The sequence below is a fragment of the Apteryx rowi genome, unplaced genomic scaffold, assembly GCF_003343035.1.
Source record: "Apteryx rowi isolate R43461 unplaced genomic scaffold, aptRow1 scaffold_90, whole genome shotgun sequence".
In the NCBI taxonomy this organism is placed as follows: domain Eukaryota; kingdom Metazoa; phylum Chordata; class Aves; order Apterygiformes; family Apterygidae; genus Apteryx; species Apteryx rowi.
In genome coordinates this window covers 1,880,521-1,906,403 of record NW_020451205.1, presented here as the reverse complement: position 1 = coordinate 1,906,403, position 25,883 = coordinate 1,880,521, and the positions used below count along the sequence as shown (strand labels likewise).

Sequence of the window (25,883 nt, the reverse complement as noted above, 5' to 3'; positions counted from 1 at the left end):
GGTGGGGACTCTTTCTCACTGGGATGGGATGGAGGACGTTGCTGTTGCGCATGCATGAACATGCGYGCCTGCATGATGTCCTTTGCGCTGCGGTTGCAGCTGGCAGTTCCCTTCCAGACCCCGTTGCATTTTCTTTTTTCTGCTCCCCAGTTCGAGTGAGGGCTTCGGCGTAGCGGAGAAGATCGCGCTGCTCACCTTTATCTCAGCGGTTATACTCATGGCCATCCTGGGGAACCTGCTGGTGATGGTGGCTGTGTGCAGGGACAGGCAGCTCAGGTGAGCCCCCCGCAGCCTGGCCCCGTCCTTTCCCACAGCAGGGACTTACAGAGGCGAGACCCCACAAACTGCCCTGCAAAACACCCCCTGCATGCGGCTGAGAACGTACACTGCTGCGAGGGAGAGCGGTCCCTCTCCTCTGTCCTCTGCAGCTGCTAGCGTCATGGCACCGCCAGACTTTCTCACTGTTCTCAATTCATCTGGATTCAGATTTATACTACGGGAGTGTGATCATTTCAGTATCCATTCTCTACATTTTTAGCACTTCCAAGGTCAAAAAAAGATAAATAGTGAAAAATAGAGCCAAGCAGGGATTCTGTGGAGAAGCAGGTTGGCCCCTGTCCCTTTTCCTTTGCTGTTTCAAATTGCCTCTCTAATAAGCCCATCAGTAAAACACACAGATCAAGAGCCTGTTACAATTAGTATGTCCCACTGCCACAGCTTAGCAGTTGTTCCCAGTGACTTCCAGGGGGTCATGAGCAAAATTCCTGTCTCAGGGGGTTGCTGCTAACTGTGGGATTTGTCAGACAAGCCTCAGGAGCAGAGTGAGATATTCAACAGCCTTCAGACGTATTCTGTGTGGGATTTTTAATGGATTTAATTTTATTTTAGTGTTATGATTTAAAAAGTGCTCTCCAAGTTAAAATTATAGCTTCAGTCTAGAGTCTTCTCAGTGTTTTCTGGAAGGATTTTCTCAATCTACAAGTTAAAATAAAATCCTCCTCCTCCACCCCAAACTCTCCAYGACACCTCCAGTGCATCCCAAAGGCCTGCGATGAGAAGGCAATGGGCTGCATCTGCATCCCAGCATGCAGGGCAGCAATGGGCCAGTGGGGCACCGTCAGAGGCACCAGCTCCTTATGATCTAGCCCAGGTGAGTCTAGCAAACACAGTACAGCCTGGTGTGGAGAGGCTAACCTGGGACCCTGGAACAGTATAAAGGGAAAGGCATAGTATGCAAGCCAAGTCCTGCCTCTGTGGCTAATCCTGCTCCTGTTCTGGGGCTAGCTTTGGCACTGCTGCACGGGACCATACTGCGCAGTGGAGGCAAGTGCTCCTGGAGCCATGGGGGAAGTGTGGTCTTGCCTTAGGACAGACCAAAATCCCTTTGGACAGTTGTGTGTCCCCCAGCAATTGCACATGGACCTCAGTGCTCAGGTTTCTTCTGATCCATCCCATACCAGTACTCCCACTGCTTTTTGACCTTCACCAGTAGCCCTGGCTGCTTCCCAGTCCTGCACCTCCACACAGCACTGCCAAGGAGCACATTTTGGCTTATCACCAGTCTGTTTTCAACTATAGTCACTCAGAGAAAAACTGAAGAAAAATGAGTAATCATTAACATGGTGGTAGTAAGTTTTATTACACCCTATTGATTTCCTTATGCTGCAGTATACCTAATAGTAGCACAGTTACAAAGAGAAAAATACAAGTTATTTGTGTGGGCTTTGGCACAACAGTGAAGGCTGTAAGACAGTAAGATTAATGAGATGTGTGCAGTGATTGGGCAGGAGTTTGTTAGCCAGATATTTCCTAACCTGGAATCAGCACGTGGGAACCTGCTTTCCCATCTAACCATCAGGTTTTGAGCTATTTCTGACACCAGCAAAGGAGCTTTAAATAGGCTGCATGTTGCACAGGGAGCCCTGCAAAATGTTCTGTAGGAAAATTCACTTTTTCAGTTGTCTCCCACACTCATTTAGAGCATCCCCTGACTTATCTCCCATCACTACACTTGTATCTGACTGCCTAGGCCTTCACCACAGGTATTATAGGTGTTGACCCATCCCCAGAAATCTGGGAAAACTTAGTCCTTTACCACATAGACCCAATATTGCCCTTTGGCTGTAAGTGAAGAAGGTTTCTCTAGAACCACAGTGACCTTTCTTGCCTGTAAATTGAAATCTGTTGCTAATTGCTAGAGACTGCTGAGAGAATCACAACTTAGCACAATGAAAAAAAGAGGAAGGGGGTATGTTTGAGGCTCTCTTACTCCTGGAGACAAAGGATGATCCTTCATCCTTTGCCACCCTTTTGGAAGAGGATGGCTTGAAGGAGATGTAGTCTGCCATTTCCATCGATGGAGCACTAGTAGGACATACATGGCCTCCAAGCACGGTGCAGTGTGCAAGGAAAACACCTGCGTTTTCTCAACAGATTTAACCCCAATTTGCATGGGAGAAGGAACTCTCTGAGGGCCTGCTTTCATGATRAATTTGTATCTGAACTTCTGTTGTCCATCTTTGAAAATGCAAGCTGTGAGGCTGAGCCAGTCAGGAGCTAAATGGCCAAAGTACCACTTTGCTGATGCCAAGGCCTGTGAGCACCTATTGCCCCTCCTGTGTGAGCAGAGAGATGCATTTATGCAGTGAACACAGTGGATGTTTGGCTCTCAAACTAGGAATGAGCTTGGGGTGACTATGTAAAGTGAGGAGTACATTAGAGAGGACTTTATAGTGTGATAGAGTGAATTAGACCCAATCACAGGCATAAATCTCTGTCCACATATAGAGGATGTTGCTTTGAAACTGTTCCACCATAATTTTATTATCTGTCTTGCAGGAAAATCAAGACCAATTATTTCATTGTTTCACTTGCCTTTGCGGACCTGCTGGTATCAGTACTGGTGATGCCATTTGGAGCCATTGAGTTGGTTCAGGACAACTGGATCTATGGAGAGATGTTCTGCCTGGTCCGAACATCTCTAGATGTTTTGCTCACCACAGCATCAATCCTTCATCTGTGCTGCATTTCACTGGACAGGTATGAATAGAAGAACATAGAAAATAATAGTATAATAGTATAATAATTTGCTTTAAGTTTCTTCAGTGTTGTTGCTTATCAACAGTAGCTGAAGGGCAAATATGAACCTGCTGGCTTCTGTACAGCAATAAACCTCTCTTAGTAGCTGTTTTTTGAGGGAGGTCTCTGAAGTCTCGTCAGTGTGGGAAGACTTTGAAAAGAATGGGATTTATATTGATAGAGTGAGCCAGATTCTCAAACTGGCCCAGTTCTGTTTGCATTATTGATCAGATGTGGCACAGTTTCTTCTTCAAAATAAAGAAAAGACATGCTGAAACATGAATCCACAGAAAAGATCACAACTGTCACAGAAAGAGATGCATCAGGCACAGGAAACTATTTTAGCAGAAGAGCTGTCCACCTTGAAAAAGTCAGGTATTACTCACTGTGAGTGGCTGGAGAGAAGACTTGACTGGTGAACGGCTCGATGTGCTATGCCATACCCCAGGTACTGAGACACTAAATTGTCTGGCTTTCTCTTCTCCAAAATATTGGATATATCTTACAAGTGCTATCAGAACTGCTCTTCCTGTTGTTAGCAGCCACACATCCAGATGAAAACTAATATTACTAAAAGATACATTTTGACATATATTAATAGGTTACACAGAGAAAAATATGAACAGCAACCCCCCAAATTTTAGAGGCTGTTTTTCTAAGACATCCATTTATATGTCTACCCTGGTGAAGGCTAATAAGGAGGTAAGTAGAGGTGGTGAAAAAGGTGAATAGGCTTTGTGGGAGATTTAAACATTTTTCTTCTCTTTTAAACTTTTTTTGCAAAATTAAAATGAAGCCAAAATCCTAAAGAATTTATGGCAAACAATTTTGTTTTATTTTTTATTTGCACTTTTTCAGGGCAAACTGCAGAACTCTTCAACTTTAACTATATTTTGCTTTAAAAAAACCTTACAGAATAACAACCGTTTTTCACTGCAAAAATACTTAGAGGAAAACATTTTGAACAGTTATACTAATAAGCAATATTTAGAGCCTTCAGTTGAGTTCTGTGGAGAGTTTTTGATACCTTTAAAAATACTATTACTTAGTATAACTAACATGGCTAAAATAACCATAATCATTCTCATCGTCTTGACAACAGATATTTAAATAGCATCTTTCATTCAAAGATTCTGTACCCAGCCAGACTTCAAAAGATACTTGATTAAATTCTCCGTCGACTGGCAGAACTCCTTTGTTGTGGGACACAGGGCCACCACCAAAGATAACAGTGYATCCAGAGAGAAGCTGGTGGGTGATGGCTACAGCGTGTTTTGTTATCTGGAAGTTTATATGGCTGGAACATGAATAGGAAACTCATTATCTTAAAAGCATTGACCAATTGCCACTTTGAGCCAATTATCAGTAAAGCAGATGTTAGGCATTGTGCACTGGAAGTAGAATCGTTATATAAAATGTTGGAGTTAGTTAGATTCTCCACGCTCTTAATTAAGCACAGGAGGATTTTGTAGACAAGGGAACATGAAGGGAAGATACCATTTCCTCCCCAGCCCTCGACCCCGATCCTTGTCAGGTGCAGAGAGCTGCTCCAATGTGGTTTCTGCTGTGGGACAGCCTGACCTGTGGGTCCAGCTCCCTCCTGGATGCGGAGGCTGGYGGTAGCTGGGGGTAGCGGCGAGCGTTTCTCTCCCTGCTGCCAGTATCACAGCAGAGGTGTTGAAGCTGGTCTTGATTCTATTGCTATCAAAATGCATCGCTCAAAGTTAATGTTTTAGGGATGCAGAACAGAGATGACAGTTTTATACAGGAAGATTTTTGTTTTCTAAACAGACCTGAGGCAGAGTCTGTGCATACCCAGCTCATTAGAATGAATTGAAAATGGAAAAAATAGCAGAAAAACCTAGAATGAGATTGGTAAGGTTATTCTTTATTAAATGAAACATGCTGAGCAGCATGTGGACCTGGACAGTCCCTGACAGCGCTGGTCCCTAAGTGCTCAACTCCAGATCTGCTTCCCCTCCCATGATCTTTCATCCTCTGACCCTGGGTGACTTGGATTATCTCTGCCAGACACAGAGCTGCCATAGCAAAGGGGTGCGTGTCGCTGCCTAGAGTAATGCCTTGATTACTTCCCCATTTCTTGGGCAAAGGGAAATGGGGAGCTGAGACTGCGGAGCTGAACTCTGAATTCCCCCATCCCAGGCCAATGCTTTAATCACTGGACTGTTACATAGAAAAGGAGTGGATATCGGGGATATGGGGGTCACCACCCCCTTGCTGTGACTGTGCTGGGAGCAGTACTTCCAGGTGTTTTGATCTGTGGTCACTCCCTGAGAAGGGCAAGGAGATTATTTCATCCTTCGCTTCTGTGCTAGAGATGAAAAGTGAAACTATCCAACATTACATAGGCTGTCTTAAAAGAAACCAGAGCTGTAACTGTGTTTTGGGGGAGACTCAGCCAGTAAGCTTGCTTCCCGTGAGCCCTGAGGAAGGCCAGTGCATTAGTCTTGGGAAAGGCACAGCACAAGTCTGAGAGAGCTGCTTCACCCCGTAAGGGCCTGCCCCAGCATGGGACCCAGCACCAGACCGGGCTGGGACCCGAAGGGAACGGGCGCTTTGCCTGAATGAGTCCCGTGTCAGCATTGCTCCACTTGAACAGCCAGGCAGCAGCTCGGGCTTCTGGGATAAAATTATCCTGGTTTTGAAGATTTCCACTTACTAAGTCTGTGTTTAAACCTGTTGCTTGTGCACAAACATTCTTCCTATTTCTTCAGGACTGAAAAAAATCCTGTAAAGTACAAGGAAGAATAGACACCCACCCACACACACAGGCTAAAACAAAACAAAACAAAACACAACACTGATTTGGGTGCCAAATTGATTGAAAGAAATCACCCGCTTAAGGCATGGAATTTGAAGGTCCCAGGAGCGGGAGATCACGTTAGGTGAATGGATCACAGAAAAAAAGTCATTAGAAAATGCCTGTAAACTTTCTCCTCATGAATGCACTGACAGTTAGAACCTGATCTGCACTGCAGAGCTTCAAGAAATCCCAGAATATTTAATATTAGACTGAACAGCAGTAAAATTGTTTGCAAAGAAACACGGGATGAATTCATTAATGAACCATAAGTGTGCTGAAGACCTGTGCAAATTCCGGAATGATGAAGCAGCATAGTGCTGGCTGGGACACAAAAACACAGCAGCAGTTTTTGACAGCTGACATACCTGAATTGATGAGATGTCAGGTAATTATCTCAGGAAACACAAATGCTCTTTCTCTTTCTCATGTGTTTTCCATACATGTGCTGTTGTTTGTTTTGAAGCAGAGCAAGGGAAAAAGTTCTCTAAGCCGATGACTGAATGCAGCCTGACACAGACGATTATTGCAGCATATATCCTTTGCTTGGTGCTTTCGAGTTAAAGAATGCTGCTGCTGCAGAGTAGCTGCAGAGCTGATCTGAATTTTAGGTAATTCCCTGGTATTGTGATTTCCTTGTTTCTCTTCTCAAAATGGCTTTCTTAAGTGCTTGTTAGAGCAATGACCGCCACAGACAACACCATTACCAGAGCACTAAAAGAAATGTCCCTGAGGGAGGCTGCTGCTCTCCAAAGGCACTTGAATTTGCCATAGAAACTTTCTCTTCCTCTAATCTCTGCAGGGTGTATACACCTCACCTTGCCATTACATCTTGCTGTAGAAGTTAGCCTAGGGTGTTATTTTGACTTCATGGGTAGTCAATGGGAGTTTTGCCACTGACATGAAAAAAGCCAGGATTTCATCCTGTAGTTTTCAAAAGATGCATTATTTCTCCCAGGACAAGAAGCCACAATTATGCCTGTGTTTGCTGACAGCGAGTGTCAGCTAAAAGAGAAAGCCAAAGATCTCTGTCTCATGTGAAAAGGAGAATCCTGAACCAACTGTGTGCCTTTCATCACTTTCTGCTTGATCAGACGTTTCAGTCTAAATATGATCTCAGTCCCTAGATGATGGACTCTTGGCTCCTCCCAGGACCAAATGCCATATTCAGACTAGCCACTGTGGGGCTTGAGAGAGGTGAAGGTGTCTTCTTTAGCACTGATATTCACAGAAGCAATGAAATATTCAGAGTGGCTCTTATCCTGGGCCGCTTGATCCAGGTCTCCAATACATTTAATGGGTACTCATGTTAGGTATGTACAGTGTGAGTCTGACCAAAGTCCTTTATGTTGCTGAACAGTTGCACGTGTGTATAGGTAGCCACCTTCTCTGCTAGTGCGAGGAGGAGGCAAAAATCACCAGTGTTCACCACCTACCAGTGGGGCCTGGAGGGCTGTACCTGAATTTTGCTTACTCAGCACAGTAGAAAGACATCAGTACCTTCTGTGACCACATATATGCCTTTACTGAGGTGGTTTTGAGCTGTCCTGAACTGTATAAATGAAAACGTTATGGAGGTGAGTCAGTCCCTAGCCATCTTCCTTTCTTAGAGCTGTATTTCTTCCTCTGTTTGATTGATTGAGGGGATTTAACTGAATACAACTGACTGGGACACTAGTAGGGTGCTGTAGCCATCACTGAAGTCATTTAACATCCAGCTGGACAAAGTCCCTGAGCACAGAAACACTCCTAACCTGACTAGGAATTTCTGTGCTGCTTTGTGGTCACTTTCATGTCCTCGAAAATTTGTTAAAGACGACTTTCTTTCTTCCTGAATTACCATTGCATATATTACTTTACATTTGTGCAGTGTTGACTCACTGGTATGGTCTGCCAGCCTTCAATAAATTAGAAGACGTCTTGTATGAAGGCAATTGCTTTCCATCACACAAGTAGCAGACCATGATGATGGCAGATGGAAAACCCTGATATCTCTCACCTACCCAGAATACTGTCATGTCTAAACATTCACTAAGACCATGGAAGTTAAGAAATTTTCTTATTGTACCTATTTAATAAACCATTTTCTGATGAAAATGAAACATAAGACCTTTCCCTCCATCTCTCAGAGGAGGCATTTGGTTGGAAGRAGACAGGGAGAATACAGACAGCTTGATTTTGGCCCTTACCATGTCCCTAAGGATGCAGCCCAGAGGCATATTCCACCTGTGCTGTGTCCTGCTTCAGCTCACCTGGAGCTAGCGGCAGTCCCACTTCACTCTCTGTGTCCTTTTCATAGAGATTAATTCACTTCTCCTACCATGAACTTGTCACTTGTTTCAAACCTCCTCTGCCAGTAGGACAAAGGGGACTTTTAACAGCTTGGGTGGAGAGGTGGATACAAAATAATAGGTCCATTTTTCATATAAAAAGAAGGCTAAAAAACACCTTTTAAATCCACCTTTTTCTCCTTTTGAATGTGCCACCCCCTTGCTGTGACTGTGCTGGGAGCGACACTTCCAGGTGTGTTTTGATCTGTGGTCACCCCATGAGAAGGGCAAGGAGATCATATCAACCTTTGCTTCTGTGATAGAGATGAAAAGTGAAATATCAAACCTCAGTTACATTTTAATAGATTAAGAAAGAGTACAAAAATTGTCTAAATTCCACCTATTTCTTAAGCCTTTTGAGAATTCTTTAAATCCTCTTCCCTTTTCAAACTGAACTCAAAATGTTGTGTTGTTCCTGGTGCAGATTAAATAAAATGTAGGTACCTGACAGCACAGTCTAACAGTGATTAATGACTTGGCAGAGTAACTAGTCTGTAATCCAGATGAGCAGCGTACCCAACACATACCCTTAATAGAAGGGATTTAACGGGCTAGAAAAGTCACCTAATTTCTAACTGCCATGCTAAAGTTTTCTTTTGGGACTTGGACTACAGGCTTTCTGAGCTTACCTGTCACCCACCTGTGCAAATATTGAGATTTGAAAAGGCTTCCAGATAGTTTGATTTTTGCAGTATTCTGCAGTCATCTCCAAGCAGCTTTTCAGGTCAGCTCACTCTGATGTGAATAAAAGCAACAAGTCTTTCTTTTTCTCTCTCATCTGCAAGTCCCCACAGCTAAGCTTTAAAGGCTGTTGGCAGAAGCTTGAATCTCTAGCAAGTTTTTGTTTGCTCTGAGGTTGCTTTTATCCCCAGTGAGGACTCCCAAGCAGTGGTTAGAGCACAGAGTAGGTGGGGAAATAGCGGTGGATAGCCCTGAGAAGATAACAGCAGGTACATAAATGCTGGGGTTTCTGTCCAGGGCGGGATGACTCAGCCCATCATCTAGCCTCTCTTTATCACTACTGCTTCACCAGTCCTGACAAGTGGGTTTTGGAGGAGCACAGACTATGTCCTGGCATCTCACTGAGCCTATTTTGTTTTAAGCAGCACTTGACAGCACTGCTTCTTTCACAGTACTTTATTTCATTTGTGCTAGCTGTTGCCCTTCTGTTCATTCAGACTTTAGGGGGGAGAATGATTTTTCTAGCTTGTGTTTTTTCTGTGATTCATACATCTCCTGCCTTCTGTTTTATTTCAGGACATACATCTTGTTGTTGTTGTTGTTGTTGTTGTTGTTGTTGTTGTTGTTGTTGTTGTTTTAACTGGGTTGTTGTACAATGCTCAGGATTCAGTTTGGAAAGTCATGCTGTTCAACATTTTCAGAAAGAAAAGACCTTTATTTGATAATATCTTGTATCGATTTTCATGACTGCCTCTGAAAAAAACACATTCAGGCTTTAATTCTCAAAGGCATTTGGCAAGATCTTCAGAAAATCTCAAGAAATCACCAGATGAACTGGAAGAACTGATCTTACCAGTCAGACACAGGGAGCAAAGTACTGCACAGACTTAGAGATACTCTCAGTCTCATCTCAAAACATATTTTTACAAGGAATCAGAGCTTCCTTAGGGCTCACTGAATCCAAATTTTGCTGTGACTGGGTTACACTTTTTCATCGTTGTTTTGCTATTCTAATATGAAAGAAATATTTAGCCTCAAATTATTTATTAATTTGTTGCATGTTTTATGCATACCTATGCATTCTTTGTGTCTATGCAATAAATTGTACTGCATATAAGTAGAGCAAGAAACTGTGATAGAGTCTCCAAATACTGTTAACCTGTCAAGAATAGCAATTTTCTCTTCCAAGACAGAGTTTTGCAATGCAATTATGTCTCAAAATGTTGGGAAAAAACAGAGAAACAAACAGACAGGTCCTAAGTGTTTGTAGGCATGGGCTGAGGAAGACTCGAATGAAGAGTGGTCCAGACTAGAGATTTCTGCGAACAGCTGCTCCTACTTAAATGCAAGCACTGTTGGCTTACCTATCCTGGAGTCAGACGGGGAGAGGGAGACATCCCAGGCAGTCGATGTTCAAAATGTGTACAGCTTTCTTGGTGAAGGCCAACACTTCCAGTCGGACTAGGAAGTGTGGTGGAATTGGTGTGGTTCCTGAGCGTCAGGTGGGACGTTCCCCTCTGGGCGAGCACGGAGAAGCGGTGACCCTGCATCCTAACTAGCCGAGGTCTTTGAATGCTCACCAGAAGGAGCCCCCCAGCACAGAGGACGTGGTGCCGGTTTCATATGTGGGTGATAAAATTCCCTTTTCTTTCTCCTCAGCTAAGGGAGGAGGTCACAAAACATTTCACTGGGCGCAAATTGGCAAGACCAACAGCTGGTTTCTTAGCGGCTATAGAGGGAGGTGAAACAATGGAGGAGTTAAGCAAGAACCACATGCTGTGAGCTGGCAAAACGCRCCTCAGGCACCTCTGTCTCTCGGCACACTGCACTAATTCATGTCTTCCTCTGTCCTCAGCTGCATCGCAGCCAGCTAAGCTCCCCTCCAAGCCTATACTTCTGATGGGCATTAGGTATACTGTTTGCCTGCAGTGTTAAAAACATTTGCAGATTTGCTATATAACATGCAACATAACAGACCTAGCTGTGTGTTTGTATATTCAAAACTAATCTTAATAGAATTCAAACACAGCCACATAATCATTGCTAAATAAGGCTAAAGCAAAGCAGATGCATCCAAAGAGTGTTGGAGCACTAGAGTGACAGATGCTCATTGTGCCATTTACAAACATTAATTAACATTAATGTACTGTTCAGCTATCAAATTAGCACAATCCCTTGAGACAAATGATGTTTTAGAGCCTTAAAATTCCTAACGATCCAAGAACCCTGCACTGTGCAGCAGAATTCCTTCTGTAAGGAGTCCCTTTCTCTGAGCGAGGTGGATTTTCACTGTTTCAGGAACGTGGATATGAGAGCATTCACTCAGGGACACGGGATTGGCAAGGTTTCCCTGCTCGCTGTGTCTGCTCCCCTGCTTTTTCAGATGCTCTATCATACAGCTCTCTCTCTTCATTTGTCTTTGCACTGTTTTATGGGTGGCAAAGCTGAGGGACAGGAAGATCAAATGGCTGGCCCAGGAAGGACACTTCTGTCACCCTGGGACTAGAAGCCGGGARCTCCTGTTTTCCCAGCTGCCAGGACATATTGTTTTTCTCAAGGACCGGGAGAAAGCAGCTGAGTCCAACGGTGCTTTGCGAAACATCTGGTAGCTGGCTAGCAGGGGAAGTGTTATTAGTGGAGAGACTTATTAGGTTTAAATATCTATCAGTCAGTAATGATTAAGCACTCAGCAATCTGATTATATGACACAAATTCCAGCTTTCATTTTGCACGAGGCCATAAATCCCCTGTACCCTTTTCAGCTAAAAAGATATCTTGTCTGCTACAGTACCCACTTGCTTAAATAGTGCAGCACAGCACCAGCAGGGAAAGGGAGCTGAGCAAGGATAAACTGAGACCCTGTCCCAAGGCTGAGACATGACACGCAGTGGTAGAACAGTTCGTGTCAGCATTCTGCTCTGTGCCACTTCTCAGCAAGAAAACTAACACAGGATTTGCAGACTTCAGGTCTGAGAGTCATAAGAAAAATAACAGAGCAGATGGTCATGGCACAGCCTGAGGGAAGCACTGTCCTTTATTAATCTTTACAAGCCCTCTAGAAATATGGTAATTTATTTTGCCACTGTTGCTGCCAATAAGCCCCCCMCACACACGCACCAACCCACATAGGTACCATGAAGGAATCTTCTATCTCCATTTGGCAACATATGTTTGTTTGTATTACTAGCTAAATTTATCCAGTTCCAATTAACTGTTCTCTTTAACATTTTTCTCTGGGTAATTATCTCAACACCAGCAGGCCATTGTTTTTCTAATAAGAATTTGATTTTGTTAGATATAATAATTTTAAGATATTTTTATTCTTGACCAGCAATGCATAACCTTGGTTTATTTGGCACAGTTAGAGACAATAGCTTATTTGCTTTGTGGAAAAAAGGAAAAGAGAAAGAGTTGTTCTCTCCAAAGAATGTAACAATCTGGTTATTTGGAGGCCAGATTCTAGTTTCACTGAAATATCAGTAAAGCCAGTAGTGCTGATTTGATTTTACATTGGCACAGATAAGCTGAGACTCTAGTTCCTTAGACTTTGCAAGATTGTTAGGGCTCAGCTGAAGACTTTGATCCAGTCAGGTTTTATTAAGGGAGAGGACAAGTGTGCAAAACCATATTCAAATTTGGTTTTGTGGAGCACACCAGAATAGAGCTCCAAAAAGACAAGCAAGAGGATTTTCCGAATTAGACAAACTGTTATATAACATCTGCCCTGCAGAAAGAAGCTTCTCTCTTCTAAAATAAAAGTACCCATCATTCACAAGAGTTTTCCAGCAGTGCAGTTCAGTATCTTCAGTATCTGAGTTGGCGGCCTTAAGGAAGGCAGCTCATAAACAGAGAGTTTCCCAGGGGTTTAGCCTTCTTCTAGATATTGAGTTAAGAGGACAGAGTCCTCTGTGATGGCACCTAGTTGAGTTTTGCTGTCTCCTGTTGCAGTACATTGGCCTGCACTTCTTTAGGAACCAGATATAAAGCATTCCCACCTTCACGTTCAAAGTGTGTTTCAGCAGACAGTGCAGACACTCTGGGATTTCTAGACTCCTGCACACAGCCTGTATGAGTGTGCATGTTGCGCCCTAACTTTGAGAAAGAACAAATAAAACCCAGTTTTCCCACCCTCGCATCTTCTTTTTCTAGATTCTTTCAGGGGGTTAAAAAAATTATTCATTATGAATATTCAGTAAATTTTCCTTGGCTTATTTTGGCCCCAGTGACGGTAAAACACGTGGCATGTGTATAATATTATATATGCACGTGACATCAAATAGATTTAAATGTAGGCCACCCACTGGTCCATTCTGTTTAGTAAAGGTGGGTGTGTATTTGTGTGTCTGTGATATCTAAGGATCTTTTTTCAGGATAGTGTCTACATACCCATAGCTCAAACAAAACTGTATTGCAAACCAGGGAGATACTTTAAGTTTTCTCTAAGGGCAAGAAATTGCCTAACACAGTCAAGTAATTATGTTTCTGTAATGCTGAAAAGGCAAGGGGAGGGCTGCAGTGTGGTTGAAGCATGGCTGATCGAGGCAGGAGCTCGGGACTCCTGGACTGCTCTCTGGGGACATGCCGAGGGCAGCTCTCACCCTGACRCAGGTTCAGTGAGGAGCTCACTCAGACGTCGTCCAGGTTGAAGGGTTATAAATGGCCACAACACTTGGGCTTTGTGTGTTTGAGGCTCCCCCATGTGATTCTGGCAGCACCCATGGGTGGTAGATGTAGGAATATGGAGGAAATTGCCCCAGAGATTGGGGCACTGAGCCTTGAGCATTTGTTTATAGCTTTCATGAGCATAATAGAGGTACACCTACCGCCCTTCAGAATTATTAAGGCTATGTTCCTGTCAGATGAGGTTCGTTTTGGGGAATCGATCAACTCGGTACTAACCACTCCCTGTAGTCCGTATCACTGGAACTTCCACTGAAAGACCTGGCAGAGTCACATACATGTTCCTCAAGGCAGAGTTTGGCCACTGCACTGTTTCTTGCAGCCATCACGTGACTGCTGGCAGGTCACAAATCCTTGGTACCAAATCCATCCATGATGGAACTCAACAGACTTCCGTAAGGCCATAAGAGCTTTGGCTTTGTCCTTTTGGGCCATCTATAAAATGTTAACTCTTGATTCATTCACATGTGGCAAAGTGTCTGTCATGGGTAAGGAAAAGTATTATAATAACCTTTGCTTTATGGAGCAACTTGGAAGATCTACTGCTCCAGAAAAGGACGCTTGTCCCTTTCAGTTTCCCCTTCAGTTAAGAAAGTCATAATAGAAGCAGAAGGGAGGATGTGTTTTGCATCATCTATTCTGCTTTAGGTAACAGGGAAGTTAACATTTTCAGGGAAATGCAGAAACATGGATCTTGGCTGATAATAGTAAGAGTTAATATTTAATTAAACTTGGACATAATATTAATCATGTATATGTATTACATTTTATATTCATCCATCACATTGTCATACCAGTAAGTAATAGATATTCTTTATGAGCACAGGAAAACAACTCTAGCTTGAAAGGAAGCAGAACCATAATAGCATAAGAAAATATCTTTATTTCAGCCTTTGACTAGAACTATTGATAATCTTAGAGATATAATTACTTTTCTATCAGTGAATAAATATCTGTTTAAATGCCCAAACCATCACATACATCAAATCGTCAGCTACTGCAAAAATTGGTGTGACTTCAACGACTTCTTTTAACATATACAGATTTCTATTATCTGACTCTCTGGGCCATTGACTAGAAGTCCTGCTGAGCTATGGAAAAGCAGAGTGCATACTTCTCTGCCTCACTCACCATCAGCAAAATTGTCACCCACGTTCTGATTGCAGAACCTTATTACGGATAAYGATGTAGAGGCAGAAGGAACCCAGCTAGGCTTTCTGAATACAAGGGAAGTACATGGTAGCAGCAGCTAGGAGGAAAAAAAAAAAAATCTTTTGACATGTAAGTGGAGGAAAATTGCTGCTGAATCACTGGGAGGGAAGAAATACAAGAGCTTAAGTTGTCATTTTTACAGGCATCGTTTTTACTCTAATGGTTTTTAATAGCATGTACAAGTCAGTGTAATGCTGTCAGCTGCAGCAGAGATAGAAGTACAGAAATGTAATAACTCGAACTGCTTGGAATAATTGTTTTCCGTCTGTCGTTAATTAGCAATGTATTGTGTTTTTCCTTTACTGTTTGCTGATTCAACTCGTGAAAAGGTAACTGGAGTTTTGGTCTTTCTCTCTCATTTATTTATTGAATTTCTACTTTTTCCCTTTCTGCAAATAAATGCAGTCTCTTGACACTTGCAGTAACTTGCTATCAGGCATTTCACAGGAATCCTATGATATCCAGCACTGGCTAGCACCTTTCAGGAGCTCTCTCTCAGATAATAAACAAATTAATACTCCAGCTATATCTACCCAGTGTTTAGAGTCACAAGAGCTGTTGCACATAATGCAAAGAGAAGCACCATCTGTCCTAATAAGCAGTTACTGAAAATACCTGTTTGAATTCAAAGGTCAGCTTATTTCCCGGGAGAAAGAAATGTAGAGAACAGAGGGAAATCCAAACTCAATAAGCTCTAGTAAACATGAGACAAGGTTATACAAACACATTGTGGCTGTTGTGAGATWGGTAGTTATCACAGGAACAGAGAAATATTTATTCTATTCTCTGAAGTCATTAAGATATTAAAATTGGTTCATGATGATACTTGTCTCATAGACTCAGAAAAAATTAGTTTGGAAAGGACCTCTGGAGGTCTCTGATCCAACCATTTGCTCAAAGCAGGGCCAAACAGTGTTAAATCCGTCTTCAGTGGGATCAGGTTGCTCAGGGTCATATCCACTTGAGTTTTGAATATCTTCAAGGATGGAGACCCTCACTTCAGTGGAACAGGAGAACATTTACACAGAGCACTCGTTTGAGTCTTGATCCAGTCAAGGCAAGGACCAAAACTAAGTACTTCCTGTTGCTGTAAATTATTCAGATTCTTATTCTCCCTTGTACTGCCAGAGTGATGTTAGGATCATGTCAGTAAAAACGGGAATCGGCTTCACTGACTATCATCATGGTTGTTAGCATTAACACCACAAAGGGAACATTTCAGATAATTCTGTAAAAGAATAGTCATTGTCAAATACACAATGTCTTTGAAAGTGAAACTTTTCAGAAGAACATGCTGATTTTCATGCATACATGTATACACAAAACCAGAAGAGAATGTGGAAATGATCAAATTGAAATAGCTCAATTCAACATTTTTCCCCTGTGACATTTTGAGACTTTTATTTCAAATAGATTTTTTTAAAATGCTTTCTTTTGACATTTTGATTTTATTTCAACCCTTTGTGTGGAATATGCAATCTTATTTTAGCAAAATAAAGCAGTTCAGTTGACTCCACATGATTTAAAAAGAAATCCTCAATAAAATTTGGAAATTCTTAGATTTTTGTGCCTTTTTAGCACAGGCTAACATTTTCAGTTCCCAGTCAGATCTTGATGTAATAAACTGTGCAACTCAAGGACATTTTATGCATACACTGTGTGTGCATTTGTATGTCTCTTATTTTAATGTGCTACTGGCACTTTAGAAATTCTCACAGGCTACTCCCTTAGGTTAGTGGTTCAGTTTTAGTGGATCTTTGCTAATTTAATGTCTCTAACTTATGATCTTACTGACCTCATAAAACAGATGTTTATAGGCAATCTGAAGTGAGGCTGTCTTCCCTCTCTCCACTTACACATAAATCTTGATGCAAGACGTTACTCAGAAAAAATCTCTTTGACAGAGATCATTCATTCCCATTGGAGAAAATACTTTACAGTTTTATTTTTAGAAGACCTGGAAGTCTCCTTCAGTGATGGGCATTCTCTTGCTTTCTCCTTGCAGGTACTATGCCATCTGCTGCCAGCCTCTGGTTTACAGGAACAAGATGACTCCACTGCGCATTGCTGTAATGCTTGGAGGGTGCTGGGTAATCCCGACATTTATTTCTTTCCTCCCTATAATGCAAGGCTGGAATAGCATTGGCATCATTGATCTGGTGAGTAACCAAGGAGATCCATCAAACTCGTATCAAGTATATTCTGCGCTGTGCATTCTTCTTTAAAAAACAACATTCAAAGACTAATCTGGAAAGAAGCAAAGAAAAACTAAAGGAGAAATTTCTTGTTAGTGATGTAGAGGGGCTGCTGAACTTCTGGAAGGTGTCTTTAAGGGGATTTGAAAGGACTCTGTCCCRGTAAGATTGTCACAAAGACAGTGGTGGCTCTGGGCAAGAATTTTACCTGTGTAAAGAATTTTACCTGGTGGACCTGTGGTGACATCATAGTTTTGTAGCAAGAATACCCTCAGAAAAATTCTTTTTCTCCTAGTTATGCCCCCTGCTCCCCCAGCACACATAAAATACCCCCTTATTTCACTGCTGTCTCTGTTTCTGTCACTGACAGAAGTCATTGACCATGGCATGGCCTACAGACTCGGCCCGGTCTCCTGCCCCGGGCTCCTGAGGCTGCCTGCAGCCTGGCCCCTTCACCATCCAGCCAGTCCTTCCTCTGGCTCTTCTCTAATGCCCCTACGGGTCTTGGATGGATAAAATTTGTGCATCCTTGGTATAAAACCATGTCCTGATGAACAGAGCAGAAAGCACAGCAAAAAAGCACAGTATGGAGCTGTGTTATTGCCCTTTGCTTTCTGTCTGAACTGGGCTGTTAGGCTAGTTTTCAATAGTCAGGTTGAAGCCCTCTCCAGCGTTCTGGGACTGCGGCGTGGTCTGTGACATTGTCCCCAAACCCGGGGAACGGCAGCACCAGAGAGTCCGCAAGGCCGAGCAGAGGCAGGAGGGGTAGCAGATGGGCAAGACAGTCACACCGGGGGACAGAGGGGACAGCTGAGACAGAAGCAGAGGGCAGTGGAGGGAGTGTCACAGCAAGCAGGCTGCTGTTTTCGGGGAGCGGTGGTGATCTCCCTCTCCTGTTCTTTGTCCTTGCCCTTCCTTCCCCAGATTCAGCAAAGACAGTTCAACAAGGCCTCCAACTCCACTTACTGCATCTTCATGGTCAACAAGCCATACGCCATTACCTGCTCAGTGGTGGCCTTCTACATTCCCTTCCTCCTGATGGTGCTGGCCTACTACCGCATCTACATCACCGCCAGGGAGCACGCCCGCCAGATCCGGGTGCTCCAGCGCGCAGGGGCCCCCGCAGAAGGCCGGCAGCACCACCCGGACCAGCACAGCACGCACCGCATGAAGACTGAGACCAAAGCTGCCAAGACCTTGTGCATCATCATGGGGTGCTTCTGCCTGTGCTGGGCCCCCTTCTTTATCACAAACATAGTGGACCCTTTCATAAACTACACCGTGCCAGGGAAGTTGTGGACAGCTTTCCTGTGGTTGGGCTACATCAATTCAGGGCTGAACCCCTTCCTGTACGCCTTCCTGAACAAGTCKTTCAGACGTGCCTTCCTCATCATCCTGTGCTGTGGTGATGAGCGATACCGAAGGCCTTCCATCTTGGGGCAGACAGTCCCCTGTTCCACCACCACAATAAATGGATCGACTCATGTGCTAAGGTGAGTGTTTCTCAGACACTGCAGAATACCTTCAGTCACTAGAAAGAGTACTTTTCATGAGTTTTCTTGAAGGACTGGTTTCTTTTTGCGTTTGAACTATCTGAAGGATTAACTGTTCAAAAAGGGAGGCAAGAGAAGCACCTGGAAATCCTTTGGCTACTCAGAAAACCTGGGTTTGTAGATATCAAATACGTGTTGGTGTGCACAGTTTCTCCAGAGGCATGTTCAGGAAACAGTTTGGAGAATGCAGAAAATCGCATATGCGTTTCGGCAAGTGCTGCTGTTTTGTCTGAGATGAAAAGCTTCACCCCATAGGGAGCTGCCTGCTCCATTTTCTCTGGCAAAGGGATCATTACAGCCCCATGCCACTTCTCAGGTGCTGCTTCTGTAACCCCACCAGCCATTGCTACAGCTTCTAAACAAATGAAGGGAGGAGGACTAAATTCCCCAAATGCCCTGATCCTTGCTGTGGCACTTTATTGGCTGCCTGGGGGGAGAGGTAGTTGCTATCTTGCTTTAGCAGCTAAACAGCTTTAGCTTAGCAAATGCCTAGGTGTCTGCCTTTTACCGTAATCGAGTCAAAGCCTCTGAATTCACTGAATATCGCTCTGAACTTCTACCCCAGTGCAGATGGGAGGTCGCAGTTCTGCTGGGACTTGAGCCTGGTCGAAGCAGCACGTCGCAGCTCTTGGCAGGAATGGCAAATGGTGAAGGGCGCGTGTCTGCTCCCTGAGCTTGTGACTGGGTTGTCAGAGGGACAGGAAGACCTGAGATCCCAGAGAGGTGGGAGTCATGGGCTAGTGCAGGAGAAAATTAGACTGAGGCTTTTGTGCTTGCCAACTGCTCCGGGCTCCAGCTGGGTTTCAGACTGGACAGGTCTGCACTGGGGTTGAGCCTCCCAGGGGGAAGCGCTGCCTTCTCCTGTGCAAGGCAGCAGCAGCTGGTCCAGCCCTGCAGGAGCCGGATGGGCGCTAAGAGATGCTGGTCCACAGTTTGGCAGTTTTGGGTCCAGGGAGTTTGAACCCCTCATGCACACATATATGCTGATCACTGCCCTTCATTTGGTATGACACGGGTTACTGCAAGAGGAGAGTACATACATGCCATGCACTGCTGGTTACCCAGGGGTGCAGGCAGAGGAGCTGGGAGAGCTGTGCTGTACAAGACACCCTCTCCTGTCTGCTTCCCGGCAGAGCGGAGAGGTGGGTGGCACAGCATCTGGGGAAGGGAGGGAAGAACAATTATCCCCTGCATTATCAGAACAAACTGCATTCTCAAAAAAACACAGGTGTCTTTCTACATAACTGTCTAGAAGAGATTCTGATCTTTTTGTGAATAGATTCATGGCTCTTCACATACAAATAAGGACTTGGCAACCAGATTTGTGTTCAGAGCTGACCCCGGCTCTGAAGGCTAGATCAAACGCTGAACACTTCCCAGCTGGGCCGGGTCTGCTGGTTACCCAGGCTCCTTTCTGTTCTGACTTTGCAATAGTCCTGGACCATGTAAGAGATTGGACAGAGGGCAGGGCCTGTCACAACACCAACACAGACCTTTCAAGTTTTTTAAGCCATGAAGAACATTACAACACATATATCTTCTGCTGATTAGAGCTTTGTTTGGGGCTACGGTCCCAGTGCCCTCTATCTGTGATGGATGCATGGCACGGGGCCACTCTGAGCCTGTATTTATATCGGAGCCATGTTCCCAGGGATGAGCCAAATGCTTCTCCACTTTGGTTAGGAGGATTTAGAGAGCTGCTGCACTGTCCCTGGCACCGCATTTTCCAAAGCAGCTCTCCAGCCCGCAGCGAGCGAGCCAATAACTCTCACTGCGGGGGGAGTGCAGTTAATGCATCATTGCGAGGGCAGGAGGAAGGGCTGCACTCTTGTTGGTGATTCACCCTGGGAGGCTCGGTGTTTTCAAGACTGTTTGCTCCTGAGGCTGGCCAGTGGGTGTATGAGGCCAGCCCAGGGCCTAACCAGGAAGAAGGCATCTATTTTGGAGAGTAAGTACAGAAACAAGACACTTTTTATTAAGCTTACAAATCTACAGGGTGCCTTTACCCTTAAGTAAGGATTTGAGATTCGGAAGGGAGAGAGAATGTTGGCACAGAAGGTGAATTGCTTCAGTCCATGTTGATGTTTGACCTCAAAGTGTTGCAAATGGCAATGCTGGTGCCTCCTCGTGCCCATGTTATCTTGCTGCTTTTGCACGGTGCTGTGCTGGAGTGATAAGCACTAGGCTATCTCTCTGTTGGCCTAAGCCAGTGGGACCTCATGGTCCTACCCATGCTGTGTGGGACTTGCAGGCTTAGTCAACACGACCTTGGGAACGCGGGGTAGTGGAGATGTGCTCTAGAGCGAGTGGCCAAGAAAGCTCTGCATACCTTGAGCAGGGCTGAACTGCTGGTGGTCTCCTTGMTTCTCTGCTGAGCATCCTGGCAGCTGACAAACTCCTCATTTTGAAACTCTTTTTAGACATATTGATGTCCCTACAGCCAAAGCAAAGGCAAAGAGCTGTCTTGCCCCCAGAGCTAGAAGGGGCCACAGTCTGAGCTGCCCCAGGCAGCTGGGGAGGCTCTGGTGGACTACAGTAAAGGGCAGATCTCATCATGTAGCTGAGATCAGACTTTTCTCATTTCCAGTTCCTCTCTCCCATTTGTTCCACTCTGCTCCCGCATACAAGTCCTCCACAGAAATAAGTAGCAAGTCTGAGGACTGTCTGTCCAGTTCTCCTGTGTCCCTGCAAGCCTGTCAATTGAGATGTGACAAACATTACAAGATGCCCCATAAGAACTAAATCTGTGCAGGACCTCTTGTCCATTTCTAGCTTTTATGAATTCTTTTGTGCATGAGAGTGGGTTGCCTCTCTTCAACATATTACAAAGTCAAATCAAATCTCCTGCCTTTCTATACCACTCCAGTTCTGTACAACAAAAATTAGGCACTCGTTTCCCATTGCAGGCTTCCCCTCCTCTCTGGATGTCAGAGAGGAGCTGCTAAGGAGTTCAGCTCTGCACATCATTTGCATCATCTGCAATTATTTTCTTTTTTTTACTCAGTTTTGTAACTGATGAGAGAAGCATGATATATTTCCCTGGTACAGATTATGCACTAATGATGATAAAGGTTTGGGAATTAAAGGAAAACTGACTAATTGTAGTCTTTGGACAGTTAATGTCACTTGAAGAATTTTTATTTTTTCAAYGCTTCTCTCTTAAGCACAAAGCAGGTTGAACTCCACAAGGATGGAAGAGAAATTCAGTGAAGCAGGTTCTCTCAAGTTATAATGTATATTTTCTTTAGTAGCTTGGAAATACAAGGGTTTTGTGCCCAACAGCTGAAACACTGAAATCATCCTGTATGGGTTGGTTTCCCAGTAATCCAGCTGAGAAGCTGCTCAGGGGCTGGCCCTGGTCCACACACTTCTTTTCCAGCCTACGAGTTGTTTCTTGTAGCAGTGGTTCAGGCAGTGGGACTGGGATTTCTAATTCATGTCTATTTCCAATCTTGAGAAGATCTGAACTTTCCTACAGCTCTAACCATCTGAACTGCTCTATTTTTGATCACAGTCAAGTCACTGGTGCATTTGCAAATGCAAATTTGCCATTATTGTCATTATTAAAGATAAAATTCAGGCTCTTGGTCTAGGATGTGTCTGACTTGTAAGAGTGTCTTCCAGGGAAAAAAGCCATTTCTTCTTTTTCTCTTCTGATAATATTAGTGTCAAAATGTTCTGACATTCCCGTTTTGGGGTTTTTCACATTTATATTAGGAATGGGAAAAGAAAGAAGAGGAAGGAGCAGTGTGTGATAAAATATGGCAGTGAGAAGAAGCAGGCTCCCTCAGCACACACAGACTGAGAGCAGCCGGGAGACAGTTCTCATTCTTTCTTTTTATTTTTCAAGTGATCTGTGAAGACTGTAGTCTTCTGGATGTCCCAGGCAGGGAGAGACATTTTGGCAACATACCCGGGGCCAGATGCAGCCACAATGCTGATGGGATGAGGGAGCAGCCTGCACAGTAGCTCAGCTGTTTAACCATCATATAAGGGAGATGTGAGCTTTCCTAATCCCCTGGCAGCCACCCCACTCTGTGCCTAAATCATGAACCGGAAGATGGGGTGAGGATTTCCTAACATCCATTTTGTTCTTGAACTCTCCCTCAGCTGGAGTGAGAGACATCCATTTCCTGGGCTGGGTAAGACATGGCACAAAGCATGTTTTGAAGATATCATGAACAGCCATGAGATCAGATTTAGTTAAAACAGGATGTGTGTGTACCATGGGGAAGAATATTAGAATTAAATATTCATTCATCTTTGAAAAAGAATTTTGATTTTCCTGTTTTTGGAGTTTGCATTCTGCAAGTGTAGAAACTTCCAGAATACTTTTTTTCCCCAGGATATTCACCTATTTCAATTCTGAAGTGTATCATCAATTGCAAAATTCAGGCAGGACACATGCAAACAGTGAATTGAAGTCTGCAGGTGTGGCTGCAATCAGAAATTCATGCCCTTTTCATTTTTCAAAGGCTGAGATTGCAACTCGAATGTCATATACAAAGGTTTGTTTCTCTGGTTGCAGCACAAATTGTGTAATTCATTATAAATATTTGCAATTCATAGTTCTAATAACCTATAGTTTGGAATATTATTTATTGAAAGGGTTTGGAAATCATTCTGAATAATGAGCGGATAGGAGAATTTACAATAAGCACTCAACTCATATATGGGAAAATTTTGTACAATAACTCACAGGATTAGATATGGGTTTCTGGATGACTGTAGCATGTGTTCAGGAGTGGTATGAGCCACAAGACTGAAAGCAAAGTGGCATAATCATCTGAAAAATGCTCTCGGCCCCTTTAAACATATTGCTTGCCTATCTTTTTTCTTGCACAGATATATATTTGACACAAAACAACAAACTCATGGCTTTTATGAATCATTAAACTCTCTAACATCACAAGTGGATTGGAACCTAGATCAGCATTACTTGAATTCTTGGATAAAACAAGTTCTGAAATTTTGCCACAGTAAAGAAGATGACTTTGGGTAAAATATAATTGAGCAATGATCAGAGTAGACAAACTCTGGAACATTTGGGTCAAGGAGGTCACTTTGGTATATTCGCCATTTCCTCTCAAAAGTGCACTGTTCAGCACAGCACAGTCTATCAGTCTCTTCTGGGAAGGCTATAGTGAGTGGTTTATTTACTTATTTTCCATCACAGAGAGGCCTTCTCAGGCAGGGTTGATGCCAATTTTATTTCTCCAAAGTAAAACACATCCTGATTTTCCTTTTATAAGAATCAAGAGAAACAAGAAAAAAAAAAAAGAAGCATGAAGCTTGGGGGGCTGGAAGTTCATTATCTTCATAAATACGAAAATAAATAAATAACCCAATCAACCACACTCCTGTCAGCACACTGAAGGTACATAAAATGCTGGGAGAACTGTGTGGGAAATCATTGTGCGTAGCCAATACCTAACAAGGCCACACTGCTGTGGAGTCCTATAGGTCCCCATAGGGAATATAAGTAATTGTGTCAGTAAATCTCCTGAACTCCAGCAAGCTCTGGTGCTTCCTTGCTGCTAGTTGAATAGACAATGTAGCATCTCAGATCTTTAGTTTTCAGAAGTGTAGCAGCTTCATGGCTTACAGCTCAGCTGGAATAAAAATAAATCCAACCTGGCTGTAGGGAAGAGGAGGTCACAGATGCCGCAGAGCAAAGAGGAGCTGTGCGCTTACTGGTGGCCCTTCCCCTGGCGGGAGTGCGCTGGGGGATGGTCCTGCCCCATGATACAGACCTTGGAAGAGCGCATTACATCTGGTTTGATCCTTTGCGTATCTGCTTCCATCCGTGCCACGCGGGAAGCCATTTCCAGTGCATGCACGCAGTGAAACGGCCGGTGTAACCTGAGCGGCGACCCTTTGTCGCGCTGGCTGTGCCTGGTGGTGGGGGTCTCCCAAAGGCACCCTGTGCACCCACCACTCAGCTCCGCACAGCCGGGCTCCCAGTCGCTGGCTTGCTCCAGGCAGGTTTGCAATATGGGACTGGCAGGAGGGGCTGGGCTGGAGGGGGATTTGGGCCTGCTTTTATCTTCGTGTTGCTGCGTCCTGTTGGCTTTCGCACACCAGAGCCATCCCTTGCCGTCTCCCAAGCCAAAAGCTTTCCCAGCACGGGCTGGTCATCAGCGAGGGCATGTTTAGCCTAGGACTGGGAACTCGTGCCTTGAGTCTTGCCTTCATTATCGCATTTGTGCGCAGGAAACACAGGTGGTCCCTGGCACCGATGGAGGTACTTGGAGAAAGGAGGGACTGTGGCAGGGGCTCAGGGGGACAGTCCTGGCATGAGCAGGATGGCTTCTCAGCCTCCCCCGCTGGAAATCCACGTTTAAACCATTTAAATAACAGCAGGGAGGTGTCTGAGGCCAGGTCACCCATTGCTACGTAACACTAAATGTTTGTCTCCCCTCTGTTTTCTCTCTTTCCCTCTTACACACACACTGGCATAAACAACTAACCATGTAAACCAGAGGAAAGTTATTTCTGGAGAGCAGAATATGAAGTGTACAGCCTGTCTGAGCAGGGAGGCGTGACATTCCTGCTCTGATAGTTGTGCCGCTTGAAATAGGATGGTGTGTGGACTCCTAGTGTCTCCAGCGTGCAACAGTAACTGGCCAGGCTRGGAAGGAAGGACTTCGTTGCTTCTTTAAAAAAATATATGAAAATGAGATATTTCGGTATATGCACAACTTTGCTTGGACAAACGTGCTAAATGATCTGATCTTCAGCTGGCCCAGAGAGGAAAGATGAAGGCCTGGATTCAAACTCTGGGTCTCCTGATTAGTAGTACATACCTTTGGTTTTAAAAGCCAACCATTTGCATTCCTCAGTCACTCTTTAGCTAGGCTGCCTGGAGGCTCCACCAAATTAGTTGAATGGGCAAAATTCAACATTTATTGGTTCTCCCAGAGTTTCTGAAAGGTTTTTTTCCTTTTGCTCTCAAGAAGAAATAGGCAAGCAATAGGTAGGTACCTGGGTGAACAATATTCACAAACAGAACTAGCAAGGCAAAAATTTCAGAAAAGGTGTTTGAATGAAAGAAAAAATGTTAGTTTGGCTTGTTTTGACCAAATTTCAAAATGAAGTGGAAGTGAATCTTTACTGATTCAGTTTTTAAATACAAAAACAAAGGATGCAGGGCTTTGCTTTGCTATCGAATTTTTATTTTACCACTATGACATGAATAACCTTCAGAAATTTTTTCCCTTCACCCAAACAGATTTTTCTGTAGATATTCTATGATTTTATCACCAAATATTGTTTGGAAGAGAATTCCAGTGGCAGAATATTACTGCCCAAAGCTATGCAGTTACTTACTGCA

The 25,883-nt window shown here is 44.0% G+C and overlaps 1 protein-coding gene across 1 annotated transcript in view; it reads left to right on the top strand.

Moving 5' to 3' along the window:
• Positions 1–25,883, top strand: part of HTR4 (5-hydroxytryptamine receptor 4) — an 83,888-nt gene that overhangs the window by 5,775 nt on the left and 52,230 nt on the right. The window contains exons 2-5 of the mRNA XM_026091364.1: positions 151–276; positions 2,839–3,039; positions 16,808–16,961; positions 17,922–18,490. Coding sequence (XP_025947149.1) covers positions 151–276; positions 2,839–3,039; positions 16,808–16,961; positions 17,922–18,490 — 1,050 coding nt within the window. The remainder of the gene's footprint in view (positions 1–150; positions 277–2,838; positions 3,040–16,807; positions 16,962–17,921; positions 18,491–25,883) is intronic.